The sequence below is a fragment of the Vanellus vanellus genome (assembly GCF_965231255.1).
Source record: "Vanellus vanellus genome assembly, chromosome: 3".
Taxonomy (NCBI): Eukaryota; Metazoa; Chordata; class Aves; order Charadriiformes; family Charadriidae; genus Vanellus; species Vanellus vanellus.
In genome coordinates, this window is record NC_138907.1 from 12,799,991 (window position 1) to 12,823,252 (window position 23,262).

The 23,262-nt window shown below is 39.9% G+C and overlaps 1 protein-coding gene across 1 annotated transcript in view; it reads left to right on the top strand.

The window, feature by feature from the left end:
* Positions 1 to 23,262, top strand: part of WDPCP (WD repeat containing planar cell polarity effector) — a gene marked incomplete at both ends in the record, with an annotated part of 57,714 nt that overhangs the window by 30,014 nt on the left and 4,438 nt on the right. The window contains 3 exons of the mRNA XM_082480228.1: positions 1,718 to 2,327; positions 6,855 to 7,043; positions 9,645 to 9,768. Coding sequence (XP_082336354.1) covers positions 1,718 to 2,327; positions 6,855 to 7,043; positions 9,645 to 9,768 — 923 coding nt within the window. The remainder of the gene's footprint in view (positions 1 to 1,717; positions 2,328 to 6,854; positions 7,044 to 9,644; positions 9,769 to 23,262) is intronic.

The following is a 23,262-nucleotide window of genomic DNA, read 5'->3' on the forward strand; positions in this document are numbered from 1 at the left end:
GGATGGTGGAGATGAGAAAAAGTTTTTCAGGCTATATGAGCAATTTAATCTTTTATTTCCTCTTTGGTAGATATTTTCATTAATCGCTGCTCTTCCTTGAAAGCAGTTTACCTGGTTTTCACAAGTGGGATGCATTCTTCTATTAAATTATTTAAAATTAAATATTCTCTATTAAATTATTTGGCATTAGGTGTTTTTTTGTATGTCCCCGACTACTCGTCTTAAACTAGCTAAGACTTTTGTATTAACTGGCAGCTCTGCAGAATTGCAATAATCCTTTTTTCTTTCTTTTCAACGAGAAGCCCTTTTGCTTGATAAAATAAGTAAACTATCAAAACAAAACATCCTAATCAGTCTGATCAACATCCTGAATAACTTGTTTATAAATTCATCAGTTGCTTCTGAAGTAATGGGTGGCATGCCAAAAAAAATAATCTTAATTTCTTATTCTCCTCCTTTGCAGGATGAAAGGCTAAATTATATGTTCAGTCGGTCTTATGATCTGGGGAAATCAACTTTAAACTGCTTTAAAGTTATGTGTGCATTTCTCTTTTCAACCTGAAATTTCCAAACTTCCTCCCTCGCCCTCTCTCTGCCTTTTAATCACGTTTGTTACCCCGTTCTGTGTAAATGGTACTTGCACACCACCTGGACTCAAAAGAAGGGGCTTCCAAAACTAGTGGCGGGTCAGCAGCTTTAGTTTACAGCATGAAGGATGCCATGGATACACCTGAGGGTGGAGTTTGGCTCAGTTTGACATTTTCCTTTCATTCTTTATTTCTGCATGAACAAACACCAGCAGGTTTCTGACTGATTTCTGCTACTGTCATCCTTCTAGAGGCATTCTTTTTCACTCTCTTTCAGAGAAATGGTTCTTCATAAGCCAATTTGTAACTTTTTTTAACAGCTGGTACTTCTCCCACACTTTCCCTGCTCAAATCCCATATAATGCCTCTCACTCAAACCCATGTATTATAGGATGTGAAGCTCCGTCAGACTGCACTGTTGCCTCCATCACTTTATGGTACTTCCCATGCTTCCATACTACAAATTCTTGCTCTTGGCCAGCTGCTGTCTTTGCATTGTATTCTGCCGCCTTCTGTGTTCTTCTTCCAGTTCATTCAACCTTCAAGTACCCCTAAACGGTCCCCCCTTTTCAGCCATCACAAATTCATTTATTCTACATCTAAAGCTATACGGCACCAAGGAACATCTACCACCTACTCATTTGGCAATGTATAGCATACATTGTTTAAACATGCCATCGTTTCTACCACTACGGTGTAATATTTTTTGTTACCATGGCCCAGAGCAAACGATCAAAAATGCTCTACATGTGATGCTCAGAGTAACCTATTATTAGTTTTTTTCCGGAAATTTTTGGGATTTCTTCCCCACTTCACTTGTGAATAATTATTCTTTTATGCCAGTCAGCTACTCCTTTCTCCTCTTGCCAACACTGTTAGGACTTTTATCTTCTATTCTGCTAACCTATTATATACTCTGGACAAACAAATATGGCTCTAACTGTGTCACAGGGTTTTTTAATCGAATGTATTAACCTTTTAAAAGTTAAAACAGTAGATTTTACAACTCCATTTCTAAAATGTGTGTTTGTTTGAGCTTACTGACCCATGAGAAAACGCATTGGCAGCAGTCAAAGTAAGAATAAATTGTTACAAATGACTACCAAAACGTTTCGGATTTTTTTTTTCAGGTTCTGAGTTATGTCCGTACAGAATGGGATCCGCTAGATGCTCGCTTCAGCACTAACCAACCTTACCAGGTTTACACAGTAGAGCACTCCGTCTCCGCAGACAAAGAGCCCATGGCCGACAGCTGCGTCTACAAGTGTGTTAGGAACAAAATCCAGTGTGCGGCAGTCACCCGCATACCGCTACGAGCCAGGGCCGTCAGCTGTTGCAGAGACGCAACAGAAGACAAACTGGTCCTGGGTTGTGAAGATTCATCAATAATTCTGTACGAAGCCTACAACCAAGTGACTCTCTTAGCCCAAGCAGAGCTGCTGCCGGCCTTAATAACCTACCACCCTTCTGGAGCTGTATTTGTGGTTGGCAGCTCTCAAGGGGAGCTGCAACTTTTTGACACGGCACTGTCCCAAATTAAAATTCAGCTCTTGGCACAAGACTATGCGCCTGAGGCAACCCTGCAATTCAGTAAACACTTTGACGTGCCTAGCAGCCTCATCCAGATCCAGTGGGCTGCTCCTCCAGTTGCATCCGCCAGCGCTGACGGCACAGATGTTCATGATCTTTTGTTGGTCAGATTCGACAAAGGACCCTTAGGAGCACTTCACTTTAAACTTGGTAAGTTGCTGAGCCCACCTGTTGAACCCTGAGCTCTTAAGGAAACATCTCTACCTCGCAAGGGTTTTTTTGTAGTTTGAAAGCAACACTGTCATTTTAGATATATGGGACCATGGCTTTAAAAGCTGGTAGTTCCAATGGTATCTGAAGATGTGAAGCAAGGAGTTAATTATGTTTCACAATTACTTAGTACCTTTTCATATGGGGTCTGACAGAACAGGACCCCGATCTGTTGTTGGATCAGGGTCCCATTATGTTCCCTACTACCCTAACAAAGCATAACAATTTCTCTTACTGAAAATTCTTTCACTCTGTAGTGTGTCATTTTAGGAGTTGTATTCATTCTGTAATAATACACCTAACAAGCTAAAATAAACTATATTTAACAATAGGGTAGTAATGCCATTTTCTTTCGTAAATTAATTTTTGCATGTGTGATGCAACTGTCCTTTCCATTACAATGTGCATTTGTCCCAGTACTCTGTTCTTCCTGGCTGCAGTTACACCATTTCTTTCCTTGAAGACTTTTCACACAAGAAAGAAGGTTTTCATAACCTTCAGAGAAGTTTGGTCTCTCAATTGATTTGCCAAGAGCTGTGAATAAAAGACAAAGTACTAAGAGCTGGGGAAGGACTTTTTACAAGGGCATGTAGTGATAGGACGAGGGGGAATGGCTTCAAACTGGAAGAAGGTAGATTTAACTAGATATTAGGAAGAAATTTTTCACTGTGAGGGTGGTGAGCCCCTGGCCCAGGTTGCCCAGAGAAGCTGTGCCTGCCCCATCTCTGGAGATGTTCAAGGCCAGGTTGGACAGGTCTTGGAGCAACCTGGTCTGGTGGGAGGTATCTCTTCCCATGGCAGGGGGGTTGGAACTGGATGATCTTCAAGGTCTCTTCCAACCTAAACCATTCATGATTTTATGATTCTAATATAAATTTTGGAATTTATATACCACTTCTCAGTTTAGGTGTAAGGAGAGTAAAACCACAACTCTTTTCATTTTACAAACGGGATAACAAGCAGCAGTAAAGGAAGGCTAAAAGGCTTTCCAAGAGTTACACGACAAGTTGGTGACTGCACTAAGAATAAAAGCCCTACAGTTGCTCATCAGTGAGCTGTATTCATTCCGTTCAAGTCAGGCAAGTTACAGTGGTGCAAACCCACTGTGAGAGCTAAAAAACCAATCATGCTTCAATCTTCTGACTCCTGAGCCAGTGTTTCAGCAGGGCAGACAGCCATGTCAAATATACTCCTCCTGGAAAATTGCAGCATTTTGCCCATTGTTCTGTCCAAGGAAACAGCATCGCCTTTGTTGCTCTTTACAGGAGGGTTTTTTTTAATGACTCATGTGTATAAAGCTACTGAGATTAGGAAGAAGCTTTTTTTTAAAAACAAAACAAAACTAGGTGACAATAAGGGTTGAAAATCAACTTTATTTCTTTACTTATTGAGACATACATGTGCTTTTGTGGGGGGAAAAAAATCCTGTCTAAAAGTTCTGCAGACCTAAACATTGGAAAAACTGAATTGAAAAAACTTAACTAAGTATGCCACTGCAAAAAAGGGAAATTAATATAAGAGGATGTTAGCAGCAGAAATGCTGGATTGACTTATAGCTGTATAGTTTTAAAAGAGCTGATCCAGATTACTTCTGTTATCCAAAAAAAAACTATTAAAAAACTGTTTGCAAGTTATCACTTATTTTGAGATAATTCAGCTGCATTGTGTTCAACAACAGGTTTAATAGTTGAACACTAATTATAACAGCTATTTGATGTTTTTGTGTGTGTTGGCCATTAAAAAAAAAAAAAAAAAACACCTCTAAATTACCTTTTACCTGTCAAGCAGAAGGCACTCTACCCACATCTACCTTGCTTTTCTCTAGCCCTCCCTTGTGGGGTTTTCTCACAACAGCTTTCCAGAAAGCACAGCTTTCCCCTTGCTATCTTTAGCACATTTATGTTCTTACCAAGGCAAGCAGGCTCTCAGTGCAGGGATTTAGAGGCCTTTCCCGCTAATTGCCAGCTTGTAAACTTAATTGGACTGTCTCCCTGGGCACCGTTCCTAAATCAATTAGGCAGCCAGTTGGCTGTCACCTCTTTTTCCCAAGCAGGTTGCCTGGAAGCGCACCACCCAGGAGGAGTCAAGCATCCAAATGGGAAGATGTTGACCTCTACAGCTGAAAGTTATCACGTTTTAAAAATTCATTCTGTATAATTACTGTAAAAAAAAAAAAATCTTTTCTAGGAAGAAGGCAAAGCTCTCTCTGTCCCTCCCGCCCTCTTTTGTAGTCTGCAAATGTGCTGTTCTCTGTTGCATCCTGGGTTTCAGCTTTACCCCTCTTCTTCTCAGTTGGCCGCACTACCAAGGTAACGCTGCGGTGATTAGTAAGCCCCTCTCCCCAACCTCAGCAGTTTTTAGGTCTCTGCTATCGAAGAAATAATGCAAATACAAATTATACAGAAAATTTAAGGGTCCATGACAGCAAAACCCAGACAGGCATTTAGGGCTGAAATAAAATCCGTAATTAACTCACGGCTTGGAATTGTTTCCCAAAAAAGGCTGTTAAGAAACTCTGCCAATGAGAACAGGCAAACATGTTTTTAACTTCCAGCTGACATATTACGACTTTGGACAAGTTCTGTGAATTCTCCATTGTGCTGTCTAGCCAGATTTTTTTCAGGAAAAGGTTCGTATTAAATTTACCCTCAAAGATTCATGGCAAATATTTTTGGTGTCTAATGCCAAATTCATTTTCAAAAGCGTTGCGGCTTCTTGTCATTGATGTCAACCCAGATCTTGGAGAATGCCAAACGTGGTACTGGTGCCAGTGGTTCGGCATTGCTGGCCTCGAAAGACATTTTAAATATAATAATATATTTAATTAGCATGCAAATAAGGATTTTCATCTTCACTTCGTGATTAATGTGAAGATCGCCCAACTGATGTAATACTTTAAAAACACTAAACATTTAGGAAGAGTAAAGTCTACCATAACAATTAGCTATTATCATCACACATACACAGGTTAACCATGGCTATTGCACAGTATAATAGGCTTTGACACATGCAAATGTAAAGTGAAATACAGTAAACAACCATACCATGTCTTTTCTTTAATGGCACTAAAATCTAAAGTATTTCTCTGTTACAAGAAATAAATATGTAAGCTTTTTTCCCCCAAAGCGTCAGATCTGTAATGCAAATTCTCGGCAGGTTACTTGTCCTCAAGCTATAGTCAGCTGTTTTCCTCTACTTTTGTTGTTGTTGTTGTTGTTCAATTCTTATTTTACATCACAAACAATATGCATAACTATGTTTATGAAAATTTTGGGAGGTATGTCTTCTATATATCAGGTCTGCTTTTCTCTGTTGTCAGACTTTTTTTTTTTTTTCCCCCATCCGTCCTATGGCTTTAATATCAATATTGAAATGCAGCTTGTTCCCTTTCTTACCAGAATTTTTGCCTTACAATTAGTTTTGGCAAACAACTTCAGAATATAAATGGAGAAAATAAAAAAAAAACAAAACTCTCTCCTTAAATAAAAACGTTTGTTTTTATTTAAGGAGAGAGGAGCAGTAAATTTATTCTGATCTCTTTCTAATATCTGGAGCAGCAGCGATAAAGAATACGCTAGCACGGTGATCCAAAGCAAGCAAGAATCGCTCAAATGCCACACGATTATTTGGCTGGTCAGAGACAATAAATAAGATTACTTTCTGCAGCTTTTCAGTCACATTGTCTGCTCAGAAGCTGAGATCTACAAGTCAAGGAACACTGGCAGCCTTTTAATTTCTACTTTTCGAAGAGAGTAGATAAATCGTGCTCTCATGGTGTGAGCAACATGTCGCTCGGTATTTTTCCCTTACAGCGAGCTTGTTCTTGGTTTCACATGCAACTGTGATTCAAAGATCCCTAGATGTTGATCTCTCTCGTGGTGTCCCCTCCCAGAAGAAATGCTTCACCTAGAGAATTTTGCCAAGCTAGAAGTAAGTTCTAGAGCAATTGCAATACGGAGGGTAATGGAGCTGCTTTGAAGTTTGAGCTTCTGTAAAGTTGTATATGTAGGTAAATTTGTGTGAAACTAAATGCTGGGTTTTAGTATTGTCCAGCAGTACTTCCCTACAGGGAGGAGGTGCCATGAACATGGATTTATTACCTCCAAAACAATAATGATAAAGCGGGAACGAACCTTTTCTACCGTGTTTAAAACAAACTTCATTGTCACGTTGTCACCAGCAGATACTGGCCATGTTTGCCCAACCTCCACGTCTGAAGTTCACTGATGGTTTTTCTCCGCTGTCCGAAGCAGCCTCTATATTTAGTATATTGGTATATTTAATATATTGGTATATTTACAAAGATAATAAAGAGCTATCTCACATAAAAATTAAATAATGAAAGCCATTAAGTTAAACTTTCTAATTTTAACAAATGGCAGTCATTTTTCACTGTGCTGAAAAGTAGTCAGCTGCTGTTTTATGTACTCATAACACTTTCTTCGGTTTTAATATTTCCTGTAAAAGGTGTGCTCACAAGAGGACGGCTGGGCCTTGTGGAAATCATCCACCAGTACATTCGTTACGATGAGATACATGCGGCAATTAATGTCCTGAACACCATGAACTGGAACACGATGGGTCGTCAGTGCTACATATGCTTGAGTGCCATTGTCAATCACCTTCTTAAACAAAAGCTTACACCAGACAGAGAATGTAAGTGATTATATTTTTAATGTAGTTTGGTAGCATCTTTGTAATTCGTATGTGGATTAGGACAATGTATTTATTGACTACGTAAAGAAGACAATAGCGAGAATGCAGACAGTCAGCCAGATTGTGATACTTCGTAATCGAATGCTGTATGTAGACAAGTCATTTCTATAAAATCTGGATCGATGTGTTGATTGCATTTTAGTTCGTCTATATTAAAGGTGATACTAAAATAATGCATACTTTAATATATATATATGGGACAGGCATGACTTGATATATATACAGCACCATCATATATATGCTGTGACTTTATTACATTACATAAATTTGCTTATGTTACACGCTAACGTTAGTTAATATAGGATTTAAATGCTCGTTACATATTCATGGTCAGACAACAACGGCTTAAGGAGGGACATTTTTCCTGCAATGGGGAGAAGAGATTTCTGTGTGGTTTTTCAGGTGCTTTTGAAGGGTCATTCTTTCATTACAAGATCCAAAGGCTTTGAATACACTATCCTCTGCTGCCTCCTTTAGGATTATAGCATTTGTCCTCGCCGTAATCTGGGCCCCTGCAGTCGTAGCTGGGGTCCCTCACGAGAAGCGATGACTTTTAGGTTCAGGCTCCTCTCTGCTGAAGCCCGGTGTGATGCCTTCCTCTTGATTTGCTGTCTGTCTTGAAACTCAATCGACTTCCAAGATTTGAAGTGCCTTGATTTAGCGAAGGTGTTATCCCCTAGGCTAGCAGGCAGACGGCTGGGGACTGGGAGTCTTTTGTGCCAAGAAAGAATACTCAGGATTCCAGTGCGTTTGATGATAGAAAAACTCCGAGGTGTCCTACATCGCTGCCAAGCTATCAGCTATCCCATTTTGGGGGATCTGATTAAAAAAAAGCTCCCTGCATTGCGAACGTAGCGTATCGATTCTAAATAAAACATGTTTTTAAAAGGACCCATGAAGAGGGCTGGTTTTGAAACTCTTGTAAAAATATGCACATTATAAATAGATGTCTGTGTGTTTCCCCCCGTGCAGCTCCCTAATGCTGTTTACAGCAGACGGGATTTTATTCTGGCCAGGAGGAGTGATTCTATGTGAATCTAACAAATTTGGCATGGTAATTTGTTTCCTTTTTTATTAGCAAAACCCAGTGGGGCCTTTTATTTATAGCGACGGGGCAGTTATCTTTGAGATCTTTATTCTGCCTTCAACATCAAGCTGGGCTATCTAATGAATCTATAACTGTGCTAGCGGTTGCTCATGTTCCATGTAGGTTGAAATATTTCACAAGTACAAAACATGCTGTCAAGAAAACAGCAACGGCAAAGAAGTATGGCCTGCTTTTGCACAGGTACTGCTGTATTCAATTTTAATCTAAATTGACTGCTGCTATGAAAGAAAATACCTTTAAAGTTCAACTTATCTTACTGTCTAGATTTAAGATAATGCAAAACCTGATTTACTAACAGTTTGCCTATGTTACTGACACAGTACTATTAGCACATCTAGTGCTAGCAAGCCTAATAAAATGTAACTATGCTCAGAAATAAAGAACTTATTTCAATAAATAAATAAATAATAAAGAAAGAAAGACATTATCACTAAATACAGAAATGGCTAGTTTTGACAAATGTTAATAACAGCAAATCAGTGCGATTTTTGTCTGCTTAATGAGACAATAGGTTATATTTTGCTTTTAAAGCTGGCACAAAATTCTGATTAGCAGTAGCAGTTTGCACATTCACTCCGAAAGGAGAACCTGTATAGCGAATTGTCCCTGTTCTGCCTTTAAGGACTTGTACTACCTGTTAACTCTCAAGCAGAGATCACGTAGCATAAATATTATTGATCATTAAATTTCCTTTCTGCTAAGCATGTGGGACACAAAGGTATACTGTGTATTTTCTTGTATTATTTATAATTTTGTATTAAAAACATGGAGAAAAAGGCCTAAGAGCTCCAGCTGTGGAGTATAGCAGCCAGAAAGTATTTAAAGCGGAGAGAACTTCTGAAACAAAAGGACTTTTATTGATTACAAGGGAGGTTATCCTATTTCCCACCACTATGTGCTGTAGGAGAGTCAAACCCTTAGGTTTTCTAGACCCTTTCATTTAAAGTTTTTAAAGAACTGTGGGCTGAAGGAGGTTCCTTAGATCTCAAGGCCATCCCAAGAAGGGTTCTGTCACCCACTGACCTAAGACAATAATCCCCGAAAAACTGAACTTCCTTGTTGCTTGCCTAAGAGGACAAGGACGATTTGAGTTAATTGAGAGTTGATCTCTACTGGACAAACTTGTTCCAACTGTATTACTCTTATGAGTCACTTTTAATTGTACGCTGCTGGTGAGAACTTGATGTGTTGTAGACTTCTTCATCCTTTTGACAACTTTTTGTTGCTCGAAGTCATTGTCAACTCTGCCTTAAAGTGAAAGTTTATGTGCGCTTTTGTGTTTGTACAATCTGTCATATTTTAATTTCATCTGTCCTACAACAACATCCCATTTTATCCCTGTTTGAGGAATTTGACTGACTGCAAACATGAGCAACCTGTTGTAATTGAAACAGTTTCACTTGTTTCATTGCTGTTGTGTTTGAACTCCGCAGCGCAGCTTGAGGCAAGCCTTGGAACCTTTTACGCTCCAACAAGACCCCTGTTGGATCCAACCGTGCTGGAGTACAGGGACCCGATCAGCAGATATGCGAGAAGGTTCTTCCACCACCTGCTCAGGTGAATGACAGTTTTGACTCCTATCAGCTTAAAATTAATTGCATATTTCAATAACTACCTCCTTTAATGTGGTTAACATTTTCCAAGAGGACCACCCCTGAAAAAAATGCATTCATTGTTACTGTTTGTTTAACTTGCACTTCGTTCCTTTCAAGTACAGTATTACAGATAAAATGCTATTCAGAGCTCCTCTATCATCAATACACTTGAAATGAATCACCCTTTCCCTTTTAGCTCGATAGAAAAAAGATAGCATGCTTCTGAGAGGTTTATATTCACCAACTACTTGCAGATTAACTATTGAAACAGCTTATAAACGTGGAGCCAACACCAAGTTTAAATAGCAAATGCAAATGAACGGTGCATGGTCCAAGACATTTTTGTCTTTGTACCATTGAAATCTGAGCGTTTTGTTGTCCTCATCCTCAAAGTTCTCATGCAGAAGTTCGTATTCCAGGAGTTTTCAGTGAGTTTTCAGTGCCATTAAAATAAGAGAAGAAAATGAAATGTTGCATTTGTCTGTAAATTATATATCAGAAGAGTCATAATACTGAATTCAGGTGGAATTTATAGTACGTTGGTTGATTCCTATATTTTTCCTCCGTATTAAATTAATAACCTAAATTTCAATCAGTTATAAATAGCAATATACAGCAGTTTAACCCATTCATGTGTTCAACCTCAAATACAGCTGAAATATTCCCTCTGAGAATTATCCAGTGGGTGAAAATAAGGAGAAATTAACCTTCTGAACTGTACAATGTATGTAACACCTTGTCGAGGGGGAGTGTAGGCGGACATAGTGAGAAGACTTGCAATGCAAAAGAATCACTTTTTTCGGTGATTCTTCTAGATTATGTTGGCTGCATGTGCAAAGCTAAGAACTGCGAGTTACTTTTGATAGTGCGGTTTGTGCTCCTTTCAAATCTTAAAGGGAAATATTGCTTACTGTCTTCTGCGTTTTGAATCCGAATAGGATCATCTTTCTGCTAAATGGGTCCATTCCTGTGGGGAAATTATTTTAAGTAGAAGAACGCTCCAAATATAATATGCAACCAGCCTTTCATGGGAGTTTTCTTAATCGATGTGGCCACAGTAGCAGGTCCAAACTCTGCTTTTGCTTTTCTCCTAGAAGCCAGCGGGGAAGATCTCTTGCTGCAAGTGGCCAACTGTAGTGGCTGCAGGCCAGTTGCCTGCAGAGGACAGATGCAGAAAGAACGCCTCCGAGATGGCTGAGAGGTGTAACCATAGTCCTCTGACATCTGCAAGAGAAAGGTGTATTCCCTCTGACTCAGGATTTGCTTCCAAACGCTAGCAGGCATGCAGAGGCGTGGGGCCCTGGCTACGCTTTCAGCCCCTGGGGCTGCTGAACACAGCTGAAACACTGACTCAATCCCCCTAGAAAACAAGAAATTTCAGTGTCAGAATGCTGCCCGGACAGTACAGGGCACAGATGGGAGATGTATAGCAGAGTCTCCCTGTGGCTTTTACCTCCGCTATGAAGCAGCCCTTGAACCATCTCTGGTCGCAGCAGTTTTTGGAGCAAATGTGTGTTATTTTGCTGTTTCCCTATTGTCAAAGGGATTTGTATTCAGCTGAATCAAAGTGATAGGATCATGTGATTGCTGCAGAACAGATGGTAATGCTTAAAGCTTATCTGGGAAGACATAATCTAAGTACGAAATGAAATGTTCAAAAATGGGAGATTTATCTGCCAGAAAGCAAGGAAACGATGTTCGGAGCTGATCTTTAAAGTGGCTGTGCCTTAATTGGTATTTATTTATGGTGTTTATTTCCTTTTAGAGGTTTCCTTAAGTGACTAGAATGATTCGAATGTAGGCTAAGCAGCGAGTACTACGGATTTGTTTGTTGGCAGAACGGTAAACCGTGGTTCTGGGTGAGAGGATGTCATCTTGGCGTGATGCAATGTCTAGGAGAGTCATAGGGAGGCACAAGGCTCACTAATTCTTGCAGGCACCCAAAAGTTGCGGCCGCTGCTATTAAATCCATCTGCGAGGAGCCAGCTAGGTGGCCAGAAAAGAAGCCTTGAATGCAGACATGCTGTCAACTGCCGCTGCCGATTTGATGCGTCACTAAGGGGACATTTGTTACTGTCTTGTGAGCATCAGGAGACAAAAGCAAGGTGACTGCTTTGTGCCCTGAGGAATTGGGGACGAAGGGGTAAAGGCATCCTTTAAAAAGTACAGAATTTACTGAGTCTTGCGCAAGGGCAGGGTGGGAATACAGAGCGAAATGGGGGAAGACAGATTAGGGAGTGCGTGGTGGGCTATAGAGGAGACCAGATAAAGGATGGACAGGTAAGGGTGGAGTCTTTCATACAATATTAAAACCTTAAAACATTTAAATATTTCTAGATCTAAATCTGAAAAATGTTCATATAAACAAAAGTTACCCCCCCCCCTTCAGCTTTCCTTTGAATGCCCCACCAATCTGCCTTAAGCCTTTTCTAGAAGGACCCACTCTCGGGAGAGAAATATTAATTCATTCTACATGCTGAGGCAATCTTTGACCTGCCTGCCGAGCCTGCCAAAAAGGTGCCAGTTATTGTTGTACTTTTGAAGATGCGAGTGTCTGCATTTGCTAGAATTGAGAAATACAGTTACCTTTTCAGAAGGGCTATCCTCACCTAGTAATAATCACGTGCCAATGATTTTAATCTTTACTGTAGGCTGAAAGGTTGTATATCCAGTTGCAAATAACTGGAGACATCCATTTTCACGTTATCAGTGGAGATTATAGGCTAACTCTTTTTCAGTCGTCAAAGGGATCAGTTTCTAGAAAACGCTGAACGGTAGGTTCCCTCTTAGGTATCTTTAGAAAGAAGATGCTGCGTATGGCAAGTACGGGTTAGGAAATGGTGCTGCGAGCTGAGATGGGGCAGGGGACACTGACAGCCCAATTGAAACGGGATCGCAATTAGATGGAGGGAAAACACGTTGCCGCATACTTGTGGCAGCCGCACTGTTTGCCTCCGTCGTTATAAAGGCTATGTTCTCAAATTTGCAAACCGTGCAGCATCTTCAGGTTCTGTGACAACAGAAGCTTAGAGCTTTGCAGGTATAGGCCCTGAATGTAGAATATGGAATCCCTCCAAAACCAGGCGTTCGGTATACAAAATTAAAATTAAAGGCCTCTTAATTATATGCCGGGTATCCATTAATACAGTATTTATGGAATGAATAATTATTTTCACTTTAAATTCTTATCTATAATTAAAAAATACAGGAACCGAATGACAAGTATAGAAAGGTAACTTGGGTGTTCCTTGCCACTTGAGCAGCACTCCGGTGTTTTATTATGATGTCACTGCTCGTAATAATACAACGCGTTATATCATTATGTAAAAATGTTGAGCAGAGGTGGATTTATTAGGAAGCCTTGGGGAGCTGCAACCTTCTGGCCCCCACCCTTTTGTGGAGGGCTGGCTGCTCAGTGTGTAATTTGGGGGGGGGGGTAGAGCGGCGGCACAACCTCCCTCCAACAGCCTCATCTGGCTGTGTACAGAACACAGAATGGGCTGGGATTGTTTTTTCACTCGTTAACTACAGCAGCGCTGACTCACGGCTTTGCTTCGCTCTCGTCGAGCGCTCGTGAATTGTGCTTATCGTATTTTCTAATGTGTGAAATTATCTTGTGTGTTTGACACACACACAAGAGGCGCAAACGCACATGCCTGCACTGTTTGGTTCAAATTTTTATGCCTCTCTCAGAGAGATGGTGAGGAAGTAACGTGGCAGGAGCTGGAGGTAAAGGCTGGGCAGGAAAGTGAAGTCTGAAAGGCAGCTCAGGAGTTGTAGAATTAGGACTCAGCCACAGCTCCCTGTTTCTGCTGTGCCCTTTCCTCCTTTGTACTTCTGTTCTTGAGTTTGTGAATACACAGTTTAAGGATCTTTTTACCTTTAAGGATCTTTTTACCTTCTTTTTTTTTTCATGGAAAAATACTAAGATTCAAAACCATTTGGACCTTTCCATCTGATAATTCCATTAAGAGAATGTCATTGGGGTTTTTTCCCACCCCTAGTACAAGTACGTTCCCCTACAAAGCAAGTTCTCTTGTAAAGAACATAGTGCATTTGCTTCTTTCAAGAGCAAAGCGTAGCTCTGATCACGTTTGCTGGTAGAATTTTGGATGGATTCATTCTCCTTTCTCTGAATCCAAAACCGAAAACCTCCGCCATGTTTTTACTGTTATTCTTTTTACGCCTTCTCAGATCTCTTCAGAAGCGTTGTGTACTCTTCCCAGTGTTTAATGTAAGATGCTACTGGTTAAACACAAGGAAGAATTTAGCTCCGCATTGGGCAGAATGTTCATAAAGTGGTGTTACTTTACACGCGGAACTCGATGGAGCTCCTTTGTAAACAAACGCTCGTAAAGGAGATGGGAGAATAGGTGGTTGTTAGCATCAGGGGAGACCTGTTTCCAGCCAGTCCTGATTTTTATGAGTCACTTCGCTGTTCAAGAGTTCTGAAGTGTACTGCTATACTACCTGACATGATGCCTTGACACAGTCAGTTATCACTTAAGTCCAAGACAGCCTTTGAATAGCTCAAATAAAGCTCTTTTGCCCTGCAGGTACATCACTTATGCAGTACTAACTACCCCTCGGTAAGCAGGTTCCCGTATCACTACACTGCAACCTGCAAAGTAGATATTCACTGTGAGTATTCCATCCTAAATAGGACCCTAAATCAAAGGTGAAAAAAAATGCCTCAACTCCATAGGAAGAGTTCCCAATCCCGTCTGCTGCCAACCGTACGGAACTGAGGGACAGAGTGAGCAAAGAGCTTTTATGATCCTTTTTAAGAGCTCCCTAAAAGTAGAATCTGTAATTACATTGGGACATAGTGTTTCACAAAATATGTATAAACATTAACGATGACATGGTTCAGGACTAAGAACGGCTTTTATATTCATAAGGTAACCTATTAGGCATTAAATTATGCCTTCGGATAAAATGGCCACTGATGTCAGTCAGGTTCTCTATGGCGGCCACATGAACAGAATCCATCTCTATAGGAGTAAGTTCAGTAGCAGCATTCTGACTAAAGTAGCACCTTCTGGAGAGGACTTTGAAGAGTCATTTTTTTGTCATCTTGTGAAAACGATCAAACCCAAAGGCTTTCAGATTACCGCGGCACTGATAAATGAGAATTTCAATTGCTGCGATGGAACTGCACATGAAAAGATTCCCCTGGTCATGCTTCTTGACCTGTTTTAGAAACAAGAAATAAAGGCGCTATTTAATGGAACTGGATTATTTTTGCAGTTAAAGAGGTTAAATATCTCAGGAAAAGTTTAGAATGTCTTTCCTTCAGTCCTGTGTTGCTAATGATTTTTTTTTCTTGAACCAGCTCCGTGACAGTTTTCAATTTCGGTCAGATGCTTTGATGCCAGAGGAATGGCTCCAGGATTTAATTCTGTAGCGCTGATTACAATGTAAGAAATATTGAGCAAAATATCAGGGGAGGGGGGGGGACAAATGACATGCCATAATTGCTTGAGAATAAAATGCCATGAAGATAAACCACAAGAAATCTCTGTCAGAGATTTGGGCGAGATTTTCCACTGAACCCAATGGGAGGCATTGCTCGGAGCGTGGGAAGAACAGCCCCTCCCACACACTTAGAACAGTCCCAGAGCTGATCTAATAAGGAGCCGTTTTCCACAGCCACCAACAGATGGCTGTTTGGTGGCTCAGAGTGCCACAAGTCCTCCCGTTCTCTGCTACGTCCCCCACTCTTGGGACTGCACTAGAAGAAAGGAACATGCAGAGAACAGCTACGTTGGACTAGCATTCTTTGTGCCAAGGCTATTCCCATGCGCTGGTTAATCTGACTTTGATATTGGTACTTTTAGAAGCTGAGCCCACATAGAGACCATTGTTGTGTTGTGTAACTGATAATTTGCCCTCATCAGGTGGCTTTTTCCTGCTGTGCCAGCTGTGCAGTTCCCCTGAGATCTGAGGGGCATACCTCGAGTGCAGAAACAATGCAAATATACCACCTTCATGGACAAAAACTCAAGAATAAGTTCTTAGCAACACATCTCCACCCTTGAGCAGCTGCAGTAAGTCAGCCTCAGCTTGCCTTTGCAGGTCATCGCTCCCTCCCCATCAACTCTACCTAGTCACGAATGGTATCTCCTTCTGGAGCAACACTCAAAAATCTCTTCTTGAGGTCCTGACCAAGAAACTGAATTTAAGATGAGGGTTTTGTTTCTTTTTTCCTTGCAGTCTTTCCAGATTGATTCATGTCTCATCTCTTTACGAAGATACTTCTTCTCCGTTCATCTTCAGAGTCTTCCTGAGCCCCACCGTTACATTTCAATTTTCTATCTATGGACCATCTGATGATATTCTGTCTTGTGCTCACCTCATCAGATTGAAACAGAACATGGCTTGGCAATCTGTAATCCATTGGTTGTGTGCAAATAATTGTTTTCCTCCCTGAAAAGCTTTGTTTTTCTGACTTTTCTCCCACTTCCATCCCGTACCCTCCAGGAAGAGCTAATTGAAGAGTCAGGCAGCCCTCGGCTTCCCATCTTCAAATGTAGAGCTCCCTTTTATGGCTCTTCAGAACCAAAGAGCCTGCTAAGGAAAGGGTACCATAAGTAAAATTTAGAACGAAAGTCAGCAATAGTCGATTGTCCAATAACTGGATGTAGTGTCTTGGGGGTACACCTCACCTCTCCTGACTTAATAACGTAGAATTCAGATGTCCTACACGCTTATCTGGGCTTCCTCTGTAGTTAGTATAAAGACATGGGCACCCAAAGGATGAGTCATCCCATCGAAGGCAGATGTCTAAGATAAGCAGGAAGAATCAAATGTCAGTGCCTATCCCTATCAATTAACTATAAAGGGAGCCTACCTGATTAGCTTAAATTAGCCATGTAAAGGTGAGCTGTTTGAAGATAAATGGAATGATTTGCACTGTAAATGTCTAGCTCCTGTATCACATTATTACTTGCCAGTTAGCAGAAAGATCTTAGATGCTCAGATATAGTTTCTGTAATAGGCAAGAGTCACAAAGACTAGCAAAAATAGATGAAGAAAGGTTTACAGAAAGACACAGAAAGTGGATAGACATGCAGATCTCTTTAAAAAATCACTTTTGACCAGTTGGCCAGGATAGGAGAAGATAGGGATGTGTTTTCGTTTACACTGGTAAGTGTTGGAGTATCGGTAAAGGAGGTTATACTATAGATAGATAAACAGTAATATGTGACCGGAACTAGATAAAATTCACTCAGAATTTCTAAAGGCAGTCAACCATAAAATAGCTGAAATTACACACTGTGGTGGATAACTACTTATTTAGAATAACCATAGCACCCGAGGATAGGATCGTGGCAAATATTATGGCAGTTTTCAACACACAGTCTGGAGGGACCTTGAAGAACTTTAGCCCTGTAAGTCCAACCTCACTACCGGTGAAATTAGTAGAAACTATATTAAAACAAATTGTGAACATACAACCATATAGTGGGGGAGAGTCAGCAGGATTCCTGTAAAAGCAAGTCATGTCTCAAAACTCTGAGTTCTTTGATATCAGCAATCATGTCAGTTATGGATATCCAGCTGCTACAGATGAAAGTTTGACCATTGAAGACTTTTTTGGAAGGTCTCCCACCAAAATGTCTTAAAGAAACTAGGCTGCCACAGGATAAGAGGGAAGCTCCCCTTTCATAGATGAGTAATTCATTCAAAGAGTAAAAGGTAAGAGTAAATGGTTAGTTGTCAGTGGAGGTCACCAATGGAAGTTATAAGTATAGAAGATCTATACTCATAAGTAGCCCTTCAAAGGAACAAATAGTGAGGTGCCAGCGTTTGCTGATGATGCTGAATTACTAAGACTAGTAAAGATGGGGCCTGCTGTCAGAAACAGCCAAAGGGCTTCACAGGACTCAGTGACACAGAGTCAAAATTGAAGATTTAATGTAAATAAATACAAGGTGAAGCACACGGCGGGGGGGAGGGGGCGAGGGGTGACTCCTAACTTCACATAGAAAATGATGGGAGTCTGAGCTCACCATTATTCTGGAAGAAGAATTTGGTCTTATAACTCTACAGCTATAAAATAGTCAGTGCCATGCTCGGCACAAGTACAAAAAGCAAATTGGGTGCCAGGAATTGTTAGAAAAGGAACAGACAACAAAACAGTGAATTTGAGTTCACCTGAATGTTGTATGTAGTTTTGGAGTCCCATAAGCTGTAAAAGGATATCATAGAACTCAAAAAGCTTTAGGAAGGGCAGCCAGGATGATTAAAGGCATGAAACAGCTTTAGTGAAAGGAATGACTAAATAGACTAGAGCTCCTCACCCTATAGAGGAGGCAACTGAGATAGAGATCTATTAAATTGTGAGTGGTAGGGAGAAAGAGCACAGTAAATGACTGCTCACTGCTGCTTCTAATACAAAAGCCAGGGGTCATCAAGTGAAGCTAACACGTGGCTGTTTCAAAATACAGTGATTCTTCACGTAACATGTAATTAAAATATGAAGCTCCTTACCACAGGATGTTGTGGATGATAAAATCCTACGTGAGTTGAAAGGCGAGGTTCGGGGAAGAGAAATTCACTGAGGAATACCAACGTGGAAACCACCTCTGGCTCAGCAAATCCTCGAACCACAAATTGGTGGAGACGACGAGACTGCTTAGGGAAGTATCGCCGTATTCTTTCCAAGGCACCTAGCTCGTGGCAAGGTTTTGGGTTAGATGTACCTTCGGTCTGAGTAAGTGGTCGTTCTCACGTTTTTTGTTCTTGTACAAGATGCTGTGCAGAAAAAAAGCGTACAATACTCATTGGTTTTCCATTTGCTCCCTCCAAAACATGCCAAAAGTAGTATGATTGAAGTTCTAGAGGGTTTCTTGTCTGGCTCTCCCGTGGCTATGTTTGCTGTAATGGAGTTCTTACGTGTGAGAATTTCATGGGCATTACCACTGCGTTATTTTGTTATAAAGAATTAATATTGGCTATTGACAAACCTAGATAGAAAAAGTCAATATACTGTAATGGATGTGTAACTCAACAAGTGATTAAAATTTGGCCCTGCACCATGACTTTGGAATTAGATACATACCTTTAGGCAGCCAGCTTTAGAAAATATTGAGCTAATATATTTTCTCCGAGAAATCTTAGCACTAAAAGACCGGATCTTATCCAATGTCAGGCGTGAGTGAGAATTGGCCCTGCCGCTCATGGAAAGTCAAGGAGGGAAAGGGCCTCTTCATCTTAACTTTAATACCAAATTTCCATCTGCTGCAGTTTGAAAATGGGGAGATATCGCACGTATACAATAGGGATTTATTCTGGAGGCAGCAACTCATCCTTAACCATGGCGATGATACTGGGCCTCTGTTATAGAGCTGTCTTTAGCGTGTAGACATGCTGATATGTTTGCTCAATAAAACCCAGCTTTTGCGACATACTGTTAAGTTTACATGATCACCAGAGTGAGAGGGATAAAGCTGGAAAAGAAGAAAAGCAGAGGTGAATTAATGCAATAAAGACTAGGATTTAACAGACAGGGTTGAGTAAAATAAATGTGAAACAACAGGTGTCACTGCCTCTTATCAGCATTTTTAATTACCATCTGGTTTTAGCCCAGAGTACTTTGGAAGAGTATGCTGGAGTGCGTCTGTATTTAAAGATAAAGATAGACTGTTGAGAAGTTACTAATAGTAAGAGGTTGGGGGAACTGGGTGGTTTGGGGCCTGGGGAGGGGGAGGCTGTGTTGGTTGGGTGGGTGTTAGTTGCAGCTTAGAGAAACCTGAAGGAAAGCCACTATGATAAAATTGCAAGGTAGGGAAATACTGCTATGGCAACAAAATATATTCTTGTGAAGGAAAATGGGTATGAAAAAGGAAATACACAGTGTGGGAAATTCAAAGGAAGCACATGTTACAAGAAGGGAAAAGGCTGAGTCTAGTTTAAAAAGAAATAAACCATCATAGTTCCAATTTCTATAATAATAATAATTTATAATAGTAATAAGTTCCCATTCCCCAGACTTTTATAGCACCTAATATTGAAAATCTCAGAGCAATTGACGAACATGAAAGAATTATGCTACAGAACAGGAAAATGTTTGCTATTGCTCCCAACAAGTCGTCCTCCTCAGTGGCTAACCCCGACTGACCAACACCACCTGGGAAACGTGCAACGTAAATGTTCGTAGAATACAGATCTGTTAACTCATATTTCTCTGGTTTAGACATAAGACAGCTCTATAGTTTAAAACTAGTGCTATTTTATAGTTAATTGGGCAATGGTCAACACATAAATGATGTAGCTTTTTTGTATAGCTAAAGCTACTTCTTTTTCTAGACTATTTCTTACTAAATATGTATTGTAAATGTTAAAATGGTGCCTTCTTACTAAACTACATTCAAAAATTAACTTGGTTCACTTGAAAATATGACTCAAAAAATGCCCGGACAGCTTTCCTTTGAACGTAGAAAGTCCATTCTGAGAAGCAGCAGCTATGTTTAACGCAAAGTCATCTAAACTGTTTCACAGAAGAACACCTTTAGGCTTCCTAGAGCAGAATATCATCTTAAAAGATAGGAATCACATGGTTAGATATTATATTTTGTTTCGGGTTGGGAACGTCTTCAAGATTCACAGCCAGTTACAGCCCTCAAGGGCTTTTTCTGGCCAGGGAGTCATACTGTCTGGCTCCCCTTATTAGCTTTCTCTTTCCTCCTGTTTTTTTAATTTGGTTGGTTGGTTTGTTTTCTTACTTCATACCAGAAGGTACCCTTTGATGTGAAGGGCATTCGGTTCGACGCCCAACGATCTATAAAGTTATAGGTGGACTTCCTTTAGTTCAGAGATGCAGAATTTGATGGTGTAGTCCAAGTAGCAGAGATTTTGGGTGGCTTGAGATATTTGTGCCCGTTTCCAATTTTCTCATGGTTATTCACTCACTTTTACTTGAGACCTATTTGTGTATGACCTTTGGAAGGTCCCAGAAGGCTTTTCTTTTTAAACAAGTCACTCAGGCCCCAAATCCAGTGCTCCACTTAACATGCCCATATTTAGGGCCCACAGAAAATTACAGGTCGTAAACCCATACATTAATGCTTTGCTAAATTGGGGCCTGAAGGGATGTATAGATTATACCTGAATGACCTTTAGAGCTTCTGCATGTAAAATACAATTTAGAAGATTATCCCCTTGACTCGCATACATAGAGACTTGGTGGCTGTTTCTCCATCAGCCTTTGCTGTGCTCTGCAGCGCTTTCGCATTGTCAGGGTGAGAGCCTCTTAGAAGGCAACAAGGTTGTGGACCCCCAATCCCTGGGAGGTTTGTTCAAAAGAGCTCATAATCTAAAAAACTTGTAGCATAATAGCAGGAGGTTGGCAAAATCATACCACCAGCATCTCAGAGGTTTTAACATACCGATGCATCCATTGATTCTTCCATCAGCTAGTCAAGAGGACTTTTCGCTACTCACGGAATAGTTTCTTTTAAAAAAAAATGGCAGTCGTGGTTGAGATTTCTGATGGTGATACATGAAACTTTCCGTATGCCGTTGCACGTATGTGGGTGTCGAAATAGCCTTGCTGCAGTAAACTGAGAGCCAGCAATTAATTGATTTTTACCAAAGGAGAACAGTGGTATCAGGGATAGTCTATTTCCCGGACAGTTCATTATCCAAACAAATAATAAGAGATTATGAAGTAAATTAAAAAAAATTTGAGACTGAGTCCCCCAAATGATGATGTTCTGAAACACAAACTTACAGTTTGGGGAGAGAGGGAAAGACAGGTTCTTTGGAGGGTGCCTCATCTTCGGCTGCATTCAGTGGTCTGTTTTTCTCTGCAACTGTCTTATTTAAAATAGGGTATCCCACTGAACTCATTAGGGTAAAATGGTATCAGGTTTTGGTTGACTTTTGTTTAAAGTGTTTTGTTTGGTTGGTTTTTTTTTAATGAAATTTAAGATCTTGATGTATTTATTCCTCTCCAAGAACTCCAAGTAAAGTGACAGTAATTCAGCATTTGCTATAAAATGCAGGTTCTGAGTCTTTGACTAATACTGTATTTTATATATGAAAGGTCACATAGCAATCTAAGTCTTCAGAATTTTCTGAAATTTTACTTAAAAATATTTCCTTGAAGGTCAATAAAATTCCAGGGTTGCTATTTTAAGGATGCGCTGAAGTTACATCATCTATACCTGACTTTGTTACACATCAGTATTTTTTCGTGTGAAATATATAAAAATATATAAATATATAAAATATATAAATATATAAAACCTTAAGCCCTGGACCAAGTTGTTATTCTTTTTTTAAATGGGTTCTGAAGCCATATTCTGAAATCTAGCTACATGTCTAAATCAGTGGGGTTATGTTCAACAGTTGGTTGAAAACCAATCTGTCTCCATTTAAATCAACCACTTAGCAACCTAGCCACACTTTACATTCTTTAACCTGATAATCTCTTATTATTCTGGCTCAGAATTCCATTGAAACAGGGCGCAGAGTCATTTTACAGACGTCGTTCTTTATTTTAATATTGTCTAATTTAAAAGGAAAATATTTCTGATAATAACAACTTTTTTTTTTTTTGAGGGGGAAAAAAAAAGCATGAAAACCATTTCTGTTCCAAAAATTGCTGATATGAGAACTTATGGGAAATGGCTCCTTTTATGAATAATTATTATTATTGTGTTTAAGAAATGGGCAAGATGCCTAGAAATTGAATGAAAGAATGAGCTATTAAATTGAAATATTAAATGAAATAACTGAATTTAAAGTGATCATGTAAACCCTGCAGTAAATGTTGGGAGCTGTAGCTGATTGAACATATTTTCATCATCTGTTTTGTATGCTTAAATACAATTGCTTGATGTAAGTAAACACTTGATTGATATTCTGAATACTTTAAAATCTGCATATGCATCACAGAATACTGAACAATTAAAACTTCATTTCAGCGTAGTTTGATTACATGTAAATTATTTCAATATTCATTTTTGCCTGTTCTGTTTGCGCAGTGCATATTTTAAATATTCACTTTTTGCATGCGTATCACCCTTGATTGGACTGTGAGATGAGGCGGACTCTGCAATTTCTTCCATTAAAAAGGATTGCCTTATAAATATTATTTGTGCCACAGCTCTTCCCCTGCAGATTATTTTCTAAATGTTGTGTACCCTTATTGAAGACAAGGAAAAAAAAAAAAAAAAAAACAAACCAAAAAAACACCAAACTGCTGCAGCCCTCCTTTATCAGCCCGGCACAAGGAATATGCTTACATGGTCGATGGGCATGTCTAAGAAGGCTTGTTGGTTGTAACTAGTCCCTAAAGAAATGCTTCCATCTTTTCTGCACTATATTTCTCTCTTGCTTGCATGAGCTCTCACTCTCTTCCCTTCTTCCTCCCTCCATATGATTTTTTTTTTCTGGTTCCTGGACTTTTTCTGACGTGTTTTAATGCTATGGATAGATTTTACAA